The sequence below is a fragment of the Ambystoma mexicanum genome, chromosome 8 (genome assembly GCF_040938575.1).
Source record: "Ambystoma mexicanum isolate Mex_15411 chromosome 8, UKY_AmexF1_1, whole genome shotgun sequence".
Taxonomy (NCBI): Eukaryota; Metazoa; Chordata; class Amphibia; order Caudata; family Ambystomatidae; genus Ambystoma; species Ambystoma mexicanum.
In genome coordinates, this window is record NC_090929.1 from 504524582 (window position 1) to 504545573 (window position 20992).

Consider the following 20992-nt stretch of genomic DNA (forward strand, 5'->3'; position numbering starts at 1 on the left):
CCTTACTAGACTATCAGTCTCTCCTGCATCGCTACCTGTTGCTGGAGTCTATCATTGTGCTGACAGAGAGCCTCATTTTCTCTCTGTGCCTCCTGATTGGTCCTGGAGTACTGGGCCAGTCTCTGCTGCAGGAGGGTTACCTCCTGAGCTGTGTCCCTATTGGCCTGCTCCTTTCTTGCCAGAGCATCCTCCACCCTCCTGGTGTGCTCTAACAAGTTCTGGTGTTCTTTTTGGAGGTCACCCAGTCCCTGGAGGGCCAGGTGATTTTCTTCCATTTTCCTTTTTAAGTGGCAGACTTCCTGGCCTAAGGTATCCCTTTCCTGACTAAGAGCCTGCATCTGTGCCGCCAGGTCGTCCCTTTGCCTTTGGAAGGCACCAGCTTCCTGGCGCTCCTGGTCAAACTCTGCCTGGGTATCCAGGTCTTTCAAAATCAGTTTATTGCTCTCTGCCTTCTCCCTATCTAGGTGTCTTTGCAGGGTGACTACCTGCTCGGCACATGCCCTATTGAAATCTAATTGTTGCTCCAGCTTTTTCTGGCTCTGCAGTAGGGAGTCCAAACCTTCTTGGTACTCCTTCTGCAAGGCCAGAAATCTGGTATCCTGGTCCGCCTTTTCCTGTTGCAGCACATCCATATCCTCCTTTATTTTAGTGATGTACTGTCTGCTGTCCTTTTCTGACTCCTGACTCCTGAGCAGCCTCTGCTCAGAAGAGTCCAGATCAGATTGGGCCTTCTCTAACGCCATCTGTTGCCTATTTGCCAGATCTTGGCCTTCAGCACATTTGTCCTGCATGGCTCCCATATAGAGATACAAATATGCCGCTATCCTGGCAATCTTATTATGTTCATCTTTGGCTTTAGAGGCCATATATAGTTCACTCAGGGCCACATCTAGGGGACCCTGATCTCTCCATATATCTGACCCTGTTTCAGTGACCTGTTGCGCGATTGCCTGCAACCAGACCATTTGGTCCTGATGAGTCCACTCACCTCTCACAAATAGCTTATCTAAGAAGTGCTCTCTGGCTATTTTAATGTCTACCAGTGTCATCATTCTGGAATTTGAGTTCCTTCCTTCTTACAGAAGTTTGTATTTTATTTTTGCAAAACAGACCGTTTCCTTAGAGCGTTCCTTTGAGGAGTGCTTTACAGCGTAACGCAGCGTGGTTAATCTGCACAAGTGATAGATCTAACCCAGAATCTCCGGCTACGAGCCCCCATTTGTAAGAGGATTCAATTCAACGCTACAGCTAAGTCAGTGCCTAGTCTGGGATATTGAATGGAAACCCTTATTGATATATCTTTATGTCCAGGTCATGAGTTCTGGATGACTACCCCTATATAACACCCCTCTCTTAGAATCCCCCTGAACCCACTGAGCCAAGAAGTAGTTCTGTTTTGCAAGTTTAAAAGGTTTATTTGAGAAATAAAACAAAATATAGATACCACGCTTTTATAATAAATTAATAATCGATATCGCCCTTATAAATATAATGCTAATCAACAATGGGTAATCTGACACTAGCACACTTCTTTATAATCAATGAGGAGTGGGTGTAGGATGGATAAAGTAGCAAAAATACTTTTTATGATTTCAAGGGAAAAGCAATGGGGAATAAAATGCAGTACAGAAATACTTGATATGATTTTAGCAAAAGATAAAATAATCACTTTTTCTCTGGCAATTCACCCCCCTCCCCTATGCAATGTAAGAAATGGAAGGAGATGGAAGTAACACACACAGTTCTCAGGAATGCAATCAAATACAATACGAAATTCAATTCCCACCCCAGCAAGCTTAGAGAAAACAGGTATGAGTTTCAAAACACAGGCCCAAGTGCTTTGAATGTGGTGGCAATGAAGTGAGAAATATGCTGAAAATGCTTTTAATTCCCTTTAGGAGGTTCAGGGTGAGTGGGAGATGCGTGTTGGTATTAGTTCAGGCTCACTTCAGATGAAAGTTAAATTTCGTTCCTAGCCCAAACGGTTCCAGAGATATAGACGATTAAATAAAGGTAGTTTTTCGGATTTAAAGTAAACTCAAAATGACAGGTGACAGCTTGCAGCTTCAGAATTGACAGGTGACAGTTGTGCAGCTTTACAAATGACAGATGACACGATTTCTAGGAGGCTGTTCTACTTAGGTTAAAATAGTTTGGATTAGATTATTTTAACTAAGAGATTGGTTCTGCACAGTTCTGCTAGGTACTCACAATATAAATTTGAAATAGGCCTCGCCACGGATCTGGTCAGGTTTTGGACTGGACTCCGGTTCTGGTCTCGGCACTTCACAGTGATCTGGGTCAGCTCTTTGGTTCTCTGGTCTGGTCTCTGGCAATTGTTCTTGGCAAAAGAATTCAAACAGCTCGCCCGGCTGTGGAATAGTTGCAAATGATTTTAAGGTTGCCGAGGCCTGCTGAGAAGAGTTCTCAGTTTGTGGGTTTAGGCCCTTGCTTTAAGTTCTGAAGTAAAGTTCTGGTCTTTGGAGATTGATGGATTTGAAGTCTGGATCTCTGGATGTGAAGTCGTCGGTCAGCATGCTCCGCAGAAAATGGAATTGAATGTCTCTGCCTGTCCCAGCAGTCTCTTTTTATGTGTTTTGAAAATGGGTGTGTGCCTGGGCCTAGCTAAGCCTGTCCCTCTCTACTTGTCATTGGCCCAATTCTCCCCTCTCCCATGATTGGGGGAAGGAAATGGATTGTCAGCATGATGAAGTCTGTTTATGGGTCAGAGGATCCTCCCCTGGTCAGTTTGCCCACAAATCTATATTTGATTCAAATACATCCTTCCCAGATATACAATTTGTTGAAATTACATGTGCACATTATATATTCCTTATGGTCCATGCTTGTCCGCCTCTGATCTTCCTGGGGGCTTGCATTCAAAAATGACAACATTTTGCGCTTTTTAACTGGTTTTGCAATATCGGACATTTACCCAAAATTACAAACATGTGCGCAAGGAGTATGGACATTAATTGATGAAGTGTCAGAATTTTAACATGCAGACATTTGGAACGAGACCCTATTTTCCGCTAGCAACCCCCCAGAATACACCACAGGGTCCTAACGCCTCTCAAAATGTTCACAGAAAAATCACAAAAATAATGATATTACTTATATAATTCTGACAAGTCCGCACTATGAGTTATCTATCTTTTTAAAATTATGCCCTGGTCAAAAAAGGCTGTGGCTTCCCACATCACAGGGTGGAATAACTGGTTTATCCACTTCCCCCAAGCCAGCTTGTTCATAGAGGCACAGCTGCCCCCCAGTTTCTCCCAAGAGCAAGCTATTTTACGACGCCCCCAATATAACATTTGCCTGAGTCCAGGACAGGCCTTTGTTCAACTCCCTGTAGTCCCCAGCTGCTCCACCCCTAATCTAATCAGAGAGGTGACAACTCCTTTTGGCAAGGGGAAGAGTGCCTGAACAGGCTTCTCCTGTCGGGGGTAGTTGTCAGGCAGAATCCAGTTTCACTAAGCCAGGTTTCAGCTAAATGTCACTTTTTGTTCCCAGTTTTCTACATTCAAATCAAACTGACAATTTTTACATATACATTAAATAATTACTTCCTTCAAGTCATTTCAGAATATAGTTTTACATTGTATCCACATCTTAGCAAGTCTTTCCTTGGTCTGGTTTTGTTTCATTTGTTCAGTTTTACACAAAAGTCTGGTGGTTTTAAAACGCCGGCTTTCTGATAGTGGTGAGTACTGGTAATGCAACCATTTTTGGGATTAAGAAAATGAATTCCCCACAGTTCTGAGTTGCTTTTTTTGCAATCAGCATTGCCATTCCCAATGGTTTCAGGCTACTGTGTGTGTAGCCCACTGGTGGTTTTAGGCAGTGCCCTCCTGTGCTCACAACATAGGCAAAAATGGGTGGCAGCCTATTCTTCATGTTTTCCCTGTGCACTCTCTGGGGAGTTCTGGCCATCATGATGTTTTCCATGCCAGTACTGCACAGTTTTATTGTAGGGCTTGGATGCATGGGTAAAGACATCCCACAAGCCCTTCTACGGCAATTGCAACACCACATCTCACTGCCTACCACCCTAGCCCAGGTCAATGCCATGAAGGCATAGTTCGATGCTGTTGCCCAAATGTGATTGCTGCCCTGGACTGTACCCATGTTGCACTGGTGGCCCCCTAGGCCCACAAAGCAGTGTGCCGTAACGGCATGCACTACTACTCCATGAATGTTCCAGTGACCTGCGACCCCAACCTGTACATCACCCAATACTGTGCCCGCTACCCTGGTTCCACCCAACATGCCATGATCCTACGGTACAGCACACTTGGATACATGAAGAGGCACAGAGGAAAACGGACCTGGATAGTTTGGTGAGTAGAAAAGCCAGCATACATGTGCTGTGAAGCACATGCCCAAATGGGGGATAGAGGGGGGGGGGGCAAATAACTATGCAAAGGATGGCATGACAAGCAATTGCGAATTTGGTGCTTGACCACCTCTCACACCGACGTCACAGTACAGGCCAGGGAGTATGCACATGTCAGACTTGCTTGCATGGAGAAGCTGATGTACATATACAGTAGCAACAATAAACACCAACAGGACTACGGGTGCCACAATGCAACATACACTTACCAAAGCAATGGTGACAAATGGCCACATCGCCTCACACAAGAACAACCCCGCCAGTACCACAGCCATGCGCGCCTGAGTGGCCAGCCCATAATGCCGGCCCGGCCGATCCAGATGCTCAGCTGGGGCCCATGGGAAACCCAGCATACCATATGCACAGTGGAAATACACTGCCACATGTCAGTTGCACATGTCACCAACATATACCTCACGTAACATATGCTGCAAGGGAACAGGGTGCATGTGAAGCAGAAACAATGCATGACACAAGTGACACAGCATGCACAGACATAGAATCGACACGACATGAAAAGAAGGCCCATTATAATGCACGTGATCCATTGCCCATATATTGTGCAAACCCACCCCACACCTTGACTAATGCCTGTGCCTCCCCATGCAGGTGACTCCGGATACCCACAGCTGCCCTTGCTAATGACCCTTGTGCATGATCCACAAACACTGCAGGATAATGCCTACAAGCACGCTCACAGCAGGACCCATATTGGCGGGCCAATCTCCCGTCCCTCACATCATGCTGCTCCATGCTGGAGCAGCTGATGTCTGCAATGCATGCTTGTGGTCCTTCATGCCCCCATATCTGCCTGCCCCCCCCGTGGCACTCACATGGTGGGGGTGGGAGTAGTGGCTTAGTCCATGGCACTGCTATGGCTCCATAGGGCACTGCTGTGCAGCCAGCAAGTCTGCACTGTGGTGCACAGTGATTGGCAGGCTGTGCAAATGTCGGTGTGGGGGACGTGTATTTCCCTGCGGCTTGTCTGCCATGCCAACATGGGGCAGGCCAACTGGGCCAGCATCATGCTGGTGTGACTGCTGCACGGTGTTGTGGTTACTCATGCACCTCAATCCCGCTGGCACAGGATGCGCCAGTAGGGGTGTGGTGCACATACCATTTGGTTGGGTCACTTTCCACTCCATCCCGCTGCTGTGATGCTCAGGGATGCTGTTGGTGCTCTGCCCCATGGCTGCTGTGGAGGGTGGCTGATGTGCCATCCACTCACTCCACCCTCTTGGCTTGCCCAGCTTCTGGGTCTGCTGACATGTGTCCCTGTCCAATGGGGCATCTTATGCTGGGCTGTCATTTGTGGATGCACTTGTGTTGGTGGGGGTGTTGACTCACCTCCTGCCTCCTGGCTGCTGGCGCCCACCTCTGCACTGCTGACTCCCTCTATCCCTTCGATGTACAGCAGTGTACTACATTTCTCCTCCCAGATGGGAGGCTCTGCAGTGCCTCCACCAGTTGGTCTTGAGAGCAGTCCCCGGACCCTGACCTTCAGGTCGTTCCAATGCTTGCCGCAGTCCTCTCCATCACAGGGTACACTTAAGACTGCGATCACCTTCAAGCAGATGGCATTCCAGATGGCTGTCCTGTGCTGCCCAGTGGTATTCCGCTGCCGACTGCCATAAAGTTCCCACTCACTAAATTTGGGGTTGCGCAGGCGATGTTCGGCCACCTTGCCTCTTCGCCTCTCCTGTGCGATTCTTGCTTCTCTACAGGACCGGATAGCTGCAGGAAGTGGAGATATTTGATGGATTGTGTTTTTCAAAATGGCCACCACAATGCTTCCCATTCTGGCGATGACGCAATTTCTGCAAACACTAATATGGCCGGGATACCCGGTGCTAGCGCTATTAGCGTGGGTTTCTTGACAGTAACCCTTATTTCTGTGCAGTTTCCGCCAGTAACCCTTATTTTGGCACAGTTTCCGCTGGGCGCTAATCGTGTTACCGCAGGAGTTGGACCACGTTCATGCCAGGTTGTGATGCAGCGCTAATACCGCTGCATGACCCAGCGGTAATGCTATTTCCGCTCTGCAGAAAGTGCACCGGATTACCACCCAACTTGTGATGAGGCCCTAAGAAACTTTCAACATTAAATGAGGAGCAATTGATGTGGTAGACTCTGGCAAAGAGTGTGAGTTACAAAGATATGCTGCAAGGCCCTTATAATCTTCTAAGAGACCATCAATTCTCAACTGAAAGACCAGGATTATCTGTTGGTTTATAGAACAGTCTTTTGAGGCCGATAGTTTTCATCCTGGGAGTAGTAAACAACATCTACCATATTCTCTGTTTCTTAGACTGTCACAAATTATTTCGGACCAGGATGAATTTACCCAATAACTGGCTATTATGTCTTAAAGGTTTGAGGGCCATGGTTATGGGCACTCACTCATAACAGAATCTTGCGATAAGGTTGCCCTTAAGGATAGACCATCTCTTCTATATGCATGTCCCAAGACATCCAGCCCAGACTTGACATATGTGACTACATATTCGAATAAAAGTTCATTTTTTAAAAGATCTGTTTTCAAAAACTGGAATCTGATCACACATGAAGGATCTATCAACCATGTGTTCCCTAGAGTTCCAATCTTCTCCTACAGGAGTAGTAACAATCTACGCCAATTGTTATATCTGAACGTGGCTTTAGGTAGGCACACACAGTTCTTGCACCTAAGGCGAGGGGTACATTCTGTGCCTCAATTGTGGCAATTGTAACTCCATAATCAAAGGTTTATTCAGATCCTATATTCATGATCCTATATTGCCAATTGTAGCAGCGTCCAAAATATAAATAGAACATGGTTGAGGGTTGCACGACGTAGCTTTTCTTTGTCAAGAACGCGTTCACTTACCTCACCAATTCGAATTTCAACTGGTTCTTCAAGAACAGATTCCATTTTGTTTTTGGCAATTCCGGATGCCAAATCCTCCAACTCTAAAAAGGATTAAAAATGTACAAAGAAAACACAAGGTTAATTCAATAGAAAACATTTTAACAGCAGCCAATACAGCAAAAAGGGAGACATATTAAAGAATGTTTAAAATACGACACATCTGAAGGGTAAACTGTGGTTTTGTATTGAAGGGAAACCAATAAATAAGCTACAATGTAACAATACTGTTGCATACCAGTAAGCCCAAAGATCAGAAGGCCCATCCTCAATGCTTCAGTCATTAAATACAAGGGAGGGGAACGGTTTCCATGAGGTAGCTGAAATACCGATTATTGTGTGCTAATAAGTGAACACACTTGGAACCCCAGGATGGCCTCTCCCACTTAGTTGCATAGCTGATACAAAGAAGTCAGTACACATTTTTAGAACAAATAAAAAAACTCATCATGCTAATGTATAGTACGTTGTTGAAGAGGTAACAATGCTCTCCGGCTGTTGTTAATTTGATCAATTAATCATGTAATGGATTCTGTTTTCACTATAGTACATACACTTTGTCGGTTCCCAATAGCACAATTTACGTTGCATATTCACCTTTCTTTGGGGAGTGTATTGATCAAGTACATTAACCAAATTTGAATGTTGATGACTTGACTGCCACAATGGTTCAGAAGATAACACAGTGTGCCAAGAACTTGTTACAGAGAGATCTGTGCTCTTATGCCAGATCACAGTTCCAAACCCTTGAAAGGGAGAGTTAGCCTTTCCTCTCTCTGTGGTTTAGGATCTTGAGTAGCGGTGTAGTCCGTATTTCTTGCCAATGTGGGCCTGTACAATATACACACAGGCCCTTTGGCAGGGACCCTGCAACTAAAGCAGATATATTTATTTATTTGGTGTGTTTTATTTGGCATGCTAGTGCAGACCATGCCATAGCCTGCACTTTTGTGGACCACTGAATAGTTTTACCTAGATAAAAGACACTATTCAACCAAATACCCACTTCCATTGTGCTAGAACATACAGTAACGTGAAACCAAAAAATAATCTCCTTTGAATTTTATGACACTACTTTCAGGACATACATCAAAAGTAACTGTTTGAAAACTATAACTGCTTGTGGTCATTATTTACCAAGGGCATGCACATTGTGTTTCTCTGTAATGGGATGAAACCTTTCAGGTGCAACAGAAAAAGGAAGATGGTTTACTTTGTGATTCAGTGTGTTGTCTTGAAAGATCATATTGATAAATGGGGTGGCGGAGAGCAGGGCTCTGAGAACACATACATCTATTGCAGCCTGAATAACCCCAAAGTTCAAACTAACCAGAAAGACGTGTCACAGGCAAGGCGTGAAATTCACTGCTTCACAATATTTTAAATAATACATGTAAATATTACCCAACTAAACAGTATTAAATTTATCAAATGTGGAAAGATAAAAGAAAGAGTTAGTCAATGCAGAATTCGATCTTATGAATGTTTTCGCTTCTGGTACAGAACCGAAAAATGTATGCAAAGTAAAGGCTGAATATTATGAACATTCATAAATTAGTAAGTATGGTAAATGTAGCAATGTAGAATTTTTTTCTCATCTAGCATCATTTCCTCATGCACACTCTTTCTTAGAAATATGCCAAAAGGGAACTCTCAAATCATGTTGTATAGGTCCTTGAATTTCTATTGCATGTCATGTTACATACTTTTACATATCGTGCATGCTAGCCTACACAGACCAGAATGCAACATGAAGTGTTCCTAAAATCCAGAACTGGTTAATTACTTCACACCTGACACAGCACAACTTGAGCTATCTGCAAACTATCACATGAATGGATACCTGTCTCAAACTTAAACAGAAGAGTATGTGTGATAGTCACCTGCTTGTAGTCATTGTTTGACACATGCACATGTCTGGATACTGTTTTTGTACAGCAAAACAAAAGAAGTAATGGCTGGAATGTTTAGAATTCATCTCAACCTATGGCATTGCTCTGGGCAACCCTCCAGACCATGGTTCTTCACCTGCCAAGCCATTACAAAAGGGGAAAGACCATATGCAAATCAGGCTTGGTCCCACCCCAAAAGCCGGACTGCTTGGTCACATCCCTTCTGAACGAGACCACATGCATATACAGACATGTTTCAGCCTCAATGGGCCTCATCAGTGAGGAGTAGTTGGGTCTCTGCTGAAGCAAGAATGAAAAAGAGGCAGATAGGAAGCAATGAGGAATGTACTGTGGTGGGTCGGAAAGAGTAAGACACATATTGGACATTTCTTCGATATTTATTAAAAAATAATAAAGGCCAATCTTACCTTATTGCTAGAGTGCTGTTCCCAACCTAACCAAACTAACTAAAGGTGCTTGTCTGTATTCAGGAAGTCCAGCACAAAAAATGGCATCTGTCCAAAATGTAATCTACCTGACCCTACCACGAATACTAATAACTAAAGTTTGCCAAAATAATGTCTCTCTCCTGGCTTCTTCCCTTCGGCCAAATGTCTTGAGGCTTTACTTCAGGGTTCTCTTAGTACATATATAATATCAGATATGAAAAAATCATCCTCTAGAATCAATTTCATTACGATAGTCTCTTCTGGTTCTCAGTGTCTTATTTATGAGCTCCTACCAACTACTCATAGGCCTGGTCTGCCAGATGGTGTAATGCTTATCAGAGTTCTCATTACTTTTCTTATTGGTTTTCTTAAGATAGTCTCTTACAGTCCTTCCTCTGACTTTGAGTGTTTCACGCTCTTTCCACTCAACGCTTCTGGGTCTTGCTATGTTTATATCATGGGTGAGGCACCACCACTCCTGGGGTCTCTCTACTAGGCTCGTTCCCCTAAGCCCTTGACGCAACATGTAATCTTGGCCCATAGTGCTTTTTAAAGTCTCTCATTAAGGGATTTTCCCACTCTTCAACAGTTAACATTGGTACCTTCTTCCATCCTTCATAGGATACTCTTTCCAGCTTTCTCAAAGCCTCATTGGTTAATATCTCCAGTCACTTTCCTGGGTTTCTCCTGATATATGCACTTATGCTTTTTCAATGTCCCAACATCGAAACTGTAGTTTTCACAACTTCCTTCAGTTAAGGTATGTTCTCCCGGGGGCCTCCACCTTCTCCATTTCACCATGATACCTTTCGTTCATCGTGGGTGGTGTTTTTCGAGGATTGGCATTTGCACGGCTCTGCATCTTCAGTTCCTCGTCTGCCTGCTATGTGCTTCGCAATAGCCCTGCTCTCAGCGTCGCGCTCGGCGAATGCCTGCTGGTGGGAGCTTTCAGGTCTCTCGATTCTAATCGTGTCAGTGTCGTTAGATGGGCCACAGGCCCATCATGGTGCTACTGAAGTCACGCCACCACATCAGACAGTCCTCCAAGCTCTGTTCTGACAGCAGCTTTACCGGTTTTCAGGTTGGCGGGTCGCCAACGTCTCACTCTGGTGTTCGCCGATTCTCGGCTTGAATCAGGCTCCGGAGCTCCACTCTGCTCCACCCTTCCAAGGCATAGCTACATCAGAAGGCTTCTCCTGTGTATGACTCTCTCTCTCTCTCTCTCCTCCTCTCTGATCGACTCATCCTTCTTACATATAGGTTTGCTCTTATAGAGATCCCTTTTCCTTCAGGCATCATGGTTGATCCAGCATTGCCTGGAGCCACACAAAAAGAAGGCACATTATTCATTACTGGAGGCAGCCCCACATATGCAGATAGATGGCTTGCATAGGGAGTTCCTTGTGGGAATTAGAGTCCTTGTCCCCTAAGGAGTCACTCTCATTGAGGTCCCACTTAACTAGAACTCTAGGGAGGGTCTTGCAGAGCGGGCTCACCTCCCCAGCCTCAAAGGGGGTGACTCCCCTGCCTGGGTAGAAGGGGTGAGTACTCTCGTTTGTCACAGCACACATACCACAGCATTGATAGAGGCTACAAATTAGAAATTATGAGGAAGGCGATCAGACACGAACATGGACTGATAATTCAAACTTGACAAGGTGGGTACAGTGAAATTAAATTAGTTGCTCAGGATCACACACTTTTGGCCTAGTCAGCAATTTTAGCACTTGACCACATTGTTTCCTATGTGATTTGTTTCCTATAAATAACATGATTATTCAAAATGACAATATTTTCTCAATCATATATGGAATTAACAAGTATCTGAATACCAATTGATGTAAACCTAAAATATCTCATCTGGGTGTCAGGACTGGCTGGGTTAGTAACAGGAAGAGTAACAAGATTAACATTGTGCCTTCAGAGCTGGCTGGGTTAGTTGTGCTGTCAGGACTGGCTGGGTTAGTAACAGGAAGAGTTTGTACATAGAATTAACATTGTGCTTGCCCAAGTCAAGATGGAGCGAAAGAAACTTAATCTGATTGGTTAAAGGAACAATGATATGTTTGGTTTGCCTGATTGGTGGAGAGGACAATGGGTTTGATTCTTGGGAGGTGAGCAAGATTCTAAACTGCCTTTCATCCAGAGAAATTCAGTGGCTGGATGTACATTAGTTAAGCTCCTTAAGTAAGGCCTTTTCAGAGCTCAGAAAATCTACCAAAGAAGTAAGAATATCGTTTGCTGATCCAGTTTGAACAAGAAGTCATCAGGTGGGATCGTTCTTTTAAAGATTTTAAGATTGTCACAGTGAACTTTCATTTTCTTTTATAAGAAAACTTAAAGAGTTAACAAATTTCAAATTCATTTGAGAAAAGAGGCATTTACAGTTAAAGTTATTATAAGGAAAACAAGCTTGAAGATAGTGCGTAGGAGTTTAAGGTTAATTAACTGCGTGTAATGTTCTTCAAGACTGTTTAATGTGTGCGCGAGCTCGCAAGTCGTCGTTTACGTGTTTTTGAAAGCGCGCGGGTATTCAGAGTGATAGAGCGCGTGCCCAAATGAATTGAGCGAGCGAATTTTAGCGCGTGTACATTTTTAACGTGAAAGACGTCTCATGAGAAAGCGCGTGTTGGTTTGCGATAGAGCGCAAGTCCATTTTGATGAAGCGCGAGTTGTTTTAAACGCGTGAACTGTTTTACGTGAAATACGTTTCGTTTCTCCACGTGAGTTCGGTAGCGATAGAGCACGAGTCCATTTTAACCAGCGCGTGTTATTTTTTATCGCGTTTACGGATTTTTTCACGCGCGCGGGTTTTGTAAAGAATCGCGTGTGTATTTTAAACGCGAGGACAATTCTTCACGTCTTCTGATTTCACGTGTTTATCGCACACGCTATTTAAGGAAGAAACTATACGTTCTTTGTGTAAATAAGGAAACAATTCACACGCAGAAGGAAAGCAGTATTCCAGGAAGTTAAAGAATATTATTTAATGTAATTTATGCAAATGGAATTCAATACTTGAGAGAAAGACTGCAATTTATGAAAGCATTGAAAACTACATAAGGTTAAAAGAACTTTGAAGCAAGAAGAATATCTGGTTCTGAAAAGGTGTTTGCAAAGGCCATCACTTTAGGATTCTAAAGAGACTTGAGTGGCTTGAACTATATGCACAACACAAGATATATTTACAAGATATTCCACACAGATTACTAGCCTCTAAATCTTTTACTGAGGTTTAAGAGGTAAAGAGTTTAGAGTTTATTTAGAATAATTTTAGAAAAGAAGTTTTTCTTATCATATAAGTAACCAGGTGTATTTGTTTACCACAGATACCAGAGCCTACCAGACGGTTGCAGGGCTGCAGTGTCTCCGTTGTTATTTTCTCCAAATTCCCCTTTCCCTTTCTTGGGGTTTTCAGCTCAGCTTATATTTAAGGGTTGAGAGGTGAACTCCTGGTGAGGGTCTGTGGGGCCAGCATCAGCTCCTGTGGAATTCAGTCAAGCCGGACCCTGACACTTTGTTGTCTATACTATTATGAAGATTAAAATACACCAGCTAAAAAAGGTTTGTGATACTTTCACCCTGTTATAGTCATTTTTTGACAAAGATTTTCAGATTGTTATTCATGATGTGAAGAAGACCCTTTGATATTTTTGAACAAAAACAAACTGCTTTGTGTGTCCTTAAAATAAGCTTGCTAGAGTACTCTGGCATTTGGTCGTCTCCCTCCTGTGGTTCCACTGAAATGGCCTAAATGAAAACAAAGAGCAGGCTAAACAATGCTATCAGAATATGAGAAGGTAAACCATTTCACCAAAGATAGTACAATACAGTAAAATAAGGTGATCTGTACAGGATCAAACTATCATTCGGTGGGCAAGCTGCCATATGTAGACACGTTGGGCCCGCCGTCTCTAAATTGGCTACCTAACCACCTCTTCTGACTAATTCATTATGCTCTTCATTGAGGGTGGCTACCCAGCTTTTACAAACCTCGCTTGGTTGACCAAAGCTTGAGACCAGTATTATATTGATGCTACGTTCATTTTTATTATTAGTGTTTTCTGGTGCAGGTATGTTGTTTTGTAGCACAGAAAGTGTTACCTTTACTAACATTCCAATACAGAAGGCAGGCTGTAGTCTGAAGGGCAAGGACGGCGGTCTATTCCCCGGATAGATTGTGTCCTAAACCTAATGCTAAGATTAAAGCTGCACCTAGTTCTGTGCCTAACGTTAAAGTGACCCTTAATTCTGGTGCGATCAATAACCCTATGGCTAACCTGAAAAGCTAAACCTAACTCTGCAAGTTCAGCCAAAAGTGTGATTATGTTACAGACATATTACAATGCAATGCATGACTGTGCAGACTACATTTCAGCCGATGGCCACTTGGCTTCAGGCAGTTTTAGGAATTGCATCAATGCATACTTTAATGTGTTTCAGTAAAACGTGTGAGATGTGACTGCTTCAACCAATGTGATTGACTAGAGTCACCTTAAAAGACCCCCAAGACAAAACTACTGGCAAAGGGCATACCACAAAGCAGCTCATGCTTCCCTACCATCTCAATCATAAAGGTGAAACAGGTCTGGCAGAAATCGTATGCATTCTTCTTTTCTTTAAAGTAGCATGGCCGAGGGAAGGCAATACACATCAAGGTGGGGCTGGGGGTGTAAGACAGCAAGGCAGCACCCAAAACAACAATAGTTCTTTAGGTACCAAAAAAGAAATGTGCAATTAAGGTTATATCAAAACAAGTCTTTGATTACTCTAAAAGGACAAATAATTTTTTTAAAAACTGGCATCCCACTTCAGTAAAGAAATGTGTTGATTGTGCAGACTTTGAAGAAAAGGGGCATTCTGGGTAATGAAGAACATGGTCTAAAGGCAAATAGTCTTTGAAGCAAGTTCAAGAATATGGCTTTAAGGTATCAAAGTGGGTGTTAATGGTCACTACAGCCCATTACCACCCTCACTGCTGGCTCCACTCACTAAAAGGTCACACCGTATCATCCTATCATGGATCTTCCCATTGACAGCAACCATTAGTACCCCCTCCCTTGGCGCAACCGAGAGGCGTAGACCAGACCGTCTAACAAGAGGGTTCTGGACATAATGTAGAAGGGCCCGCGCCGAGGGGATCCCGCAGAGGAAAGCAGGTTTGTTCTGCCCCAGCTGAATGCACAGGAGTGTCAGAGCATAGAGAGTGTGAGCTAACCAATCAAGGGGTGGGTGGGGGTTAAAATGGTGAATTCTACTGTACACTTTCTCTGACAAATTAGGTAAAAAGCACCAGTGTTTACAATTTACAATTGGTTTTGAAGAGTAAGGCATAAAAAAATCCATTAGATGTTGATGTTAATGTTAAAGGATATTTGTACCGCGCACTATCACCACCAGAGTGGTCCTCTGGCGCTTTATGCAAAATCGCCAATAATGAATAGGAGCACTTTCCAACGCATTTTCATAATGTCTTTGTCCACTGCAGCAATCTGCATGTGTAAAAACCATGTTCATACTGATTGTGCCCATACATGACCATGCTGGTGCACCTAGATATGCCAGTATTTCCACATAAAAACATATTCATGTTTGCTCTGAATATAATGCCAGTACTAATACTATAACAGAGCATGTTAATGCTGACTCTGCTAATATGTACCAGTATTCCCACATAAGAACATACTCCTGTTGGCTATGCCTTAATGAAAAAAGAAAAAAAGAGCAACGACAGTGGTTAAGATTCATTCGAAACCTTCCAGCCATCACCTCTTTGTTTTTACTTGTCACCCCGAGTGGGACGGGTATGCCCAGACGTGGGTCCCGTGCCTGCTGGGCCTAGAGACCCAAGCTACTCCTCACTGATGAGCCCCAACAAGGGCGAAACATGTTTGGGGATGCTTGTGTTCTCGTGCAGAATGGATGTGACCTAGCAGTTCGGGCTGGACTGCCCCTTTTGGGTTGGGGCCAAGCCTGATTTGCATATGGTCTTTCCCCTTCTGTAATGGCTTGGCAGGCGAAGAACAGTGGTCTGGAGGGTTTCCCAGAGCAACGCCAGTGGTTAAGATTCATTCTAAACCTACCAGCCATCACCTCTTTGTTTTTGCTTTGTCAGCCCGAGTGGGACAGGTATGCCCAGACGTGGGTCCCGTTCCTGCTGGGCCTAGAGACCCAAGCTACTCCTCACTGATGAGCCTCAACAAGGGTGAAACAAGTTTGGGGATGCTTGTGGTCTCGTGCAGAAGGGATGTGACCTAGCAGTTCGGGCTGGACTGCCCCTTTTGAGGGTGGGCCAAGCCTGATTTGCATATGGTCTTCCCCTTCTGTAATGGCTTGGCAGGCGAAGAACGGTGGTCTGGAGGGTTGCCCAGAGCAACGCCAGTGGTTAAGAATCATTCTAAACCTTCCAGCCATCACCTCTTTGTTTTGGCTTTGCCTTAATGCCAGTAAAAGAAAAGACATGCTACAGTAAGAAATCATGCCCTTGCTGGCAACAAAATATCCCCGTCTCCGCATTTAATAACACTCATCATGTTGTATTTGTCCCAGTAGAAAATGCCATGCCACAGTAAGAAAACATTGCCTTGAGTGTTGCACAAATGCCCCCACATCTACGAACAAGCATCATGTTTCCTTTGATCTTGACACCAGTAAAAAATAAAATGCAATGTCATAGGAAACATGCTCTATCCTCCCCTGTGTAGGAACACTCATCATGTTGCCTTTGGCCTGGAAACCAGTAAAACAAATGCCATCCCACAGTAAGGACACATGCCCTCACCTCTGCAGTGTAAGAACACTCACCATGTTGCCTTTAACCGCAACACCAGTAAAGAAAATGCCATGCCACAGTAAGGAAACATGCCCTCCCTCCACATGCAGAAAAAATGATCCTGTTACCATTTCCCATAATGTAAGTACAACATTCCAGGCCACAGTGGTACCCAGCCAGCCCCTATTGCAGTATCCTCCCCCCACCCCAAACCCTCCTTCACGTAATAACATTCAAGATGGCTTTGCTTTGCCCAAAAATGCCAGTAAAACATGTCATGCCCCTGTCAAAAACTGTACACGCCCCATTGCCCATCTGGGCACCAGCTGTGCATGCACAGACCAACACACACAAATTAATACACACATGCATTCATACACATTTACACACCCGTCACAAACCCATACAGCTTTTCTATCATTTAACCAAGCACCTAGAACATTCATACAGCATTCTCATTCACACGTGCACCCATGTACACCATTCACACTTATTTCATTCATACGCGTGCACTTACAGATACTCCCTTCCCCATACCCCCTTCACAGGCCGTGAACCATTGCCACCACTCAGACAATGGCTCAGGAGGCGAGTTCCCCAGCACCTCTTCTTACCGCCCCTTACACTCCTCCCGTCTCCCTACTTACAGCATCTTAGTTACCCTGTGTTTCTCAAATTCCTGACTCTGCTCCACTGACATTCATTGATTTACTGGCCTATCTCCCTTTTAGGAAAGTTGAACCTGGGTGTTTTTGCATTGCTGCTGTGTTAAAAAATATTGGCCTTTTCCCCCTTTAGGATGTTTTTGCATTGCTGCTGTGTTGAAAACCTTGGCCTTTTCTGCCCAGTAGGTCCCCACCCCTCATGTGCTTCCGTGACTGCTGTGCATCATCTGTCTAGCCCTCTTGGGTGTTCCCCCGTGTCTGGCCCTCCCCATCCGCACATCCGCCACTGCGCAACTATGGCATGTGCGTCTCTCCTTCTTACTGCCCCCTGCTCGTCCTACCATACTCCTAGCACCCCTATGGTGCTCTCCCTTTCCCCCATCTTCTCTCACTGCTATCCTATCTCCTATCCTATCCCTCTCACTAAGTCAGGAAGGAAGAAGTTCAAGAGGGAATTCCTGGTATCCAACCCAGGCTTCCCTATCGTTGATACCTACACTAGAGCTTCCTCCAGACAGACTCTTACCAACATCCTCTTTGTCGTTCCCTCTCCAGGCCTATGGACCCCTCATATGGTCTCCATTCCCTCTCCTGTTTCTTCCTCTCCAATTAATGGTAGCACCAGGTGGGAGGTCCTCTTGGCTTCCTTCCACTCCTCCAAGACCATCAATAATGTCTACCTGAATGGCACCATCCTCGTCGAGGGCCCTCAGCTCAATCTCCTCCTTTTTGATAGGCGTTTCCTGCGTCTTATCAACTTCCTTCCTTCTCCTGCTACACCTTCTGTCACCTGTCTGGCATGCTCCTCTTCCTCCTCTGCCCACTCTTGGGCCCCTCTAACATCAACAGGACGTACCTCATGCTTGTACCCATCCACTGAAGACTTTCAAATGTGACAACCTGTTTCACGTCGCTACTCTCAACTCTCACGTTGCTGTCAAACACTCCTCTGAATTCTGTCACCTCCTCAGAGATCTTGACCTGGATGTCCTCGCTCTCACAGAGACTTCACATCCAGTTCTGTCATGTGTTTTGACACTCTTCTCCCTGAAGGCTACAAGATCTTCTACAAACCCAGAACCAATCATCCAGGAGGTGGAGTAACTCTGATCTTTTCAGAGTGGACCCCTGCTTCTGCCATTCCTACGCAGGCCTACTCTTCCCTTGAATGCCTGGTCTGCAGGCTCTTTCTCTCTCTCTCTCCTGGCCTCTCTCTTACTGTGGCCACCATTTACAGGCCACCTGGCCAGGTCGCCCATTTCCTCTCTGAGTGGGCCGACGTCTCCTCTACTCTCCTTGTCTCTACCTCTCAACTTCGCCTCCTCTGAGACCTTAACATCCATCTGGATGCTTCTAACCCCTCGTCTGGGCTCTTTCGCAATCTCTGTGACTCTCTCTCTTTCTATTTTACCCTCAGGCCCGACACACCCTTGATGTTCTCATCTCTTCAGAAATCTCCCTCTCTAACCCTCTCACCACTCCCCTCTCTTGGACTGACCAATTTCTGCTCTACTCCCACCTGACGCTCTCTATCCCCCATCTGAAGCCAACCCCAGCACTGCCACCCACCTTCTCGGTCATCTGGCCCTTGAAGCGTGTGACAGCGGAGGCTTTCACCGCTACTTTCTCTCCTCCTCCTACTACACCTTCGGCTGACTCACACTTGGACACAGCCCTCTCTAACCTGCATCTCTCTATCTCTAACACTCTTGATGTCCTTGCCCCTTTCATGAGGATCCGTTTGAAGCCTACCTCCAAGTGCAACTATAGGTATGATTTTGACCCAAGTGTAGGGTTGCTGAGAGGAAGTGGAGGGCATCTGATCTATGAAGGTGTCGTCCATGCAGGTGCTCGCCTGCTCCTCCAGAACCATTAAAGACCACATCGACATCCTCGCTCCAGCCTTGGCCAATTTCTGCGATCACTCTTTTGACAATGGAATGTTCCCCTCCCCTCTAAAGCACTCCCTTGTGCACCCTGTCCTTAAAAATCCATCTGCTGATCCTTCCTCTTCGGCAAACTACCGCCCTATCTCTATCACTCCTTTCCTAGGCAAACGCCTGGAAAAGTTGGCCATCACCCAGCTTACTCTCCATACTGAATCTGTTGGTTGTCTCCATGACCATCAGTCAGGCTTCAGAGCAGCCAGAAGCACGGAAACAGCTCTCCTGAACACCCGTGAAGACCTGCCCTCTAATCTCGACTCTAGCCTTCCTTCTGCCCTCATGATCCTTGATCTTTCCTCTGCGTCGGACGCAGTCAACCACGCCATCCTGATCAATGGTCTCATGGATCAGGCCCTAGCCTGGTTGAATTCTTTACTCCAAGATCAGCCCACCCAAGTCCAACTTGGGTCCTTTCTCTCCAACACCTCTCTCTCCACATGTGGTGTTCCCCAGGACTCCTATCCCTCACCCTGATTTTACAACCTTTACTTGGCACCTCTGGCCCACCTCATCTCTACCTTCTCCTCTAACTTTCAGTGTTATGCGGATGACACTCAGCTCTCCTTCAGGCTTCCATTGGCCTCCTCTCCTGTCTCGCTCATTCCTGACTGTCTATCCGCGATTCAGAAATGGTGTGCCTCCAACGATCTCTGCCTTAATACCAGTAAGACTGAGATCATTCTCATTGGGACCCCTGCTCCCGCTTTCCCTCGTTCACTCTGGTCTGCCTCCTTGGGCCCTCTCCCTGTGCCTTCCAGTGAGGCAAAGAACCTTGTTGTCATCTTTGCCTCCACTCTCTCCTTCTATCCTCACATCACAGACCTTTCTAAGAAGTCCCACTAACAGCTGCATCCCCTCAGAGGTATCCTTCCTTTTCTCACTTTCCCCCAGATGCTCACTGTTTCCAGAGCCCTGGTTCTCTCTAAGCTGGACTACTGCTATAGCCTCTTTCTAAATCTAACTGCCTCTACTCTTCACCCTCTGCAACTAATCCAGAAAAGGACTGCAAGACTTGTCCTTGGCATCAAGCCCAGGGATCATATCTCTCCAGCCCTGAAATCTCTCCACTGGCTCCCGGTGACTGCAAAGATCAATTTCAAGACCCTCTGCATTGTCCACCAGGCTTTCTGGGGTTGGGGACCACACTATATCCAACTCTCTTCCTAAGCACTTTTCTTCTCGAGCCCTTTGCTCATCCACCTCCAACTCTCTGAGGGTCAGACGCTTCTCCAGGCAGAGAGTGGGGGAAGATCTCTCTCCTCAGCTGGTGCCTCCCTCTGGAACAGCCTCCCTGCCTCTCTCAAACGTGGGCAGGACTACCTACGGTTCCGGAAACAACTCAAGATCTTCCTTTTCACTTCTGCTTTTTCGCTCCCTCTCCCTTGCTGATGTACTTGGCTGTTGCACCAACTGGTAACCTGGCCACCTTCTGAACCTTAATGGACATCAGGCTCCCTCTCGACCGGTAGCCCCATGCACTGCCTCCAGGCTTACTGCACACTTACGGACTGTATCTGCAACCCTACAGTCCCCTGCCTCCTTGCACTTACTCAGAGCTGGCCACCCCAGCGGCACTTACTTGAGTTCTGCCCTTCTGCACTTTCACCCTCCCTCCCCCTGGCACTTCCCCTCTCCCCTCCCTTTGCACTTGCACGATCTGAATAACACAAGGGGCCTCATTCCGAGTTGGGCGTAAGGGTTAACGGTCACCGGTAATGATGCTGGTGCCGGTAACCCTTACCGCCCTATTCTGAGGTCCCTTAGCGGGTCCCAGCAGGAACGGCTGGTCTGACCAGTGGTTCTATGCGGGTCCCGTTAAGGGACCTTGGAGCTAATAATGGGCCCGCAATTTGCCGGCCCGTTATTAGCGCCTTTCCCATTCCCTCAATGGGAATGGGGAATGGTCTACAGAATGGGGACTTACTGGGTCCTCCAAGGTCGGAATGACCCGGTAAGTCCCCATT

At 45.6% G+C, this 20992-nt stretch overlaps 1 protein-coding gene across 3 annotated transcripts in view; it reads right to left on the reverse strand.

Annotated features, from left to right (window-relative positions):
- CFAP74 (cilia and flagella associated protein 74) overlaps positions 1-20992 on the reverse strand; it is a 2332202-nt gene that overhangs the window by 1160433 nt on the left and 1150777 nt on the right. For all 3 annotated transcript variants that reach the window (XM_069610170.1, XM_069610172.1, XM_069610171.1), the window contains exon 20: positions 7266-7348. In XM_069610170.1, the coding sequence (XP_069466271.1) occupies positions 7266-7348 (83 nt within the window). The remainder of the gene's footprint in view (positions 1-7265; positions 7349-20992) is intronic.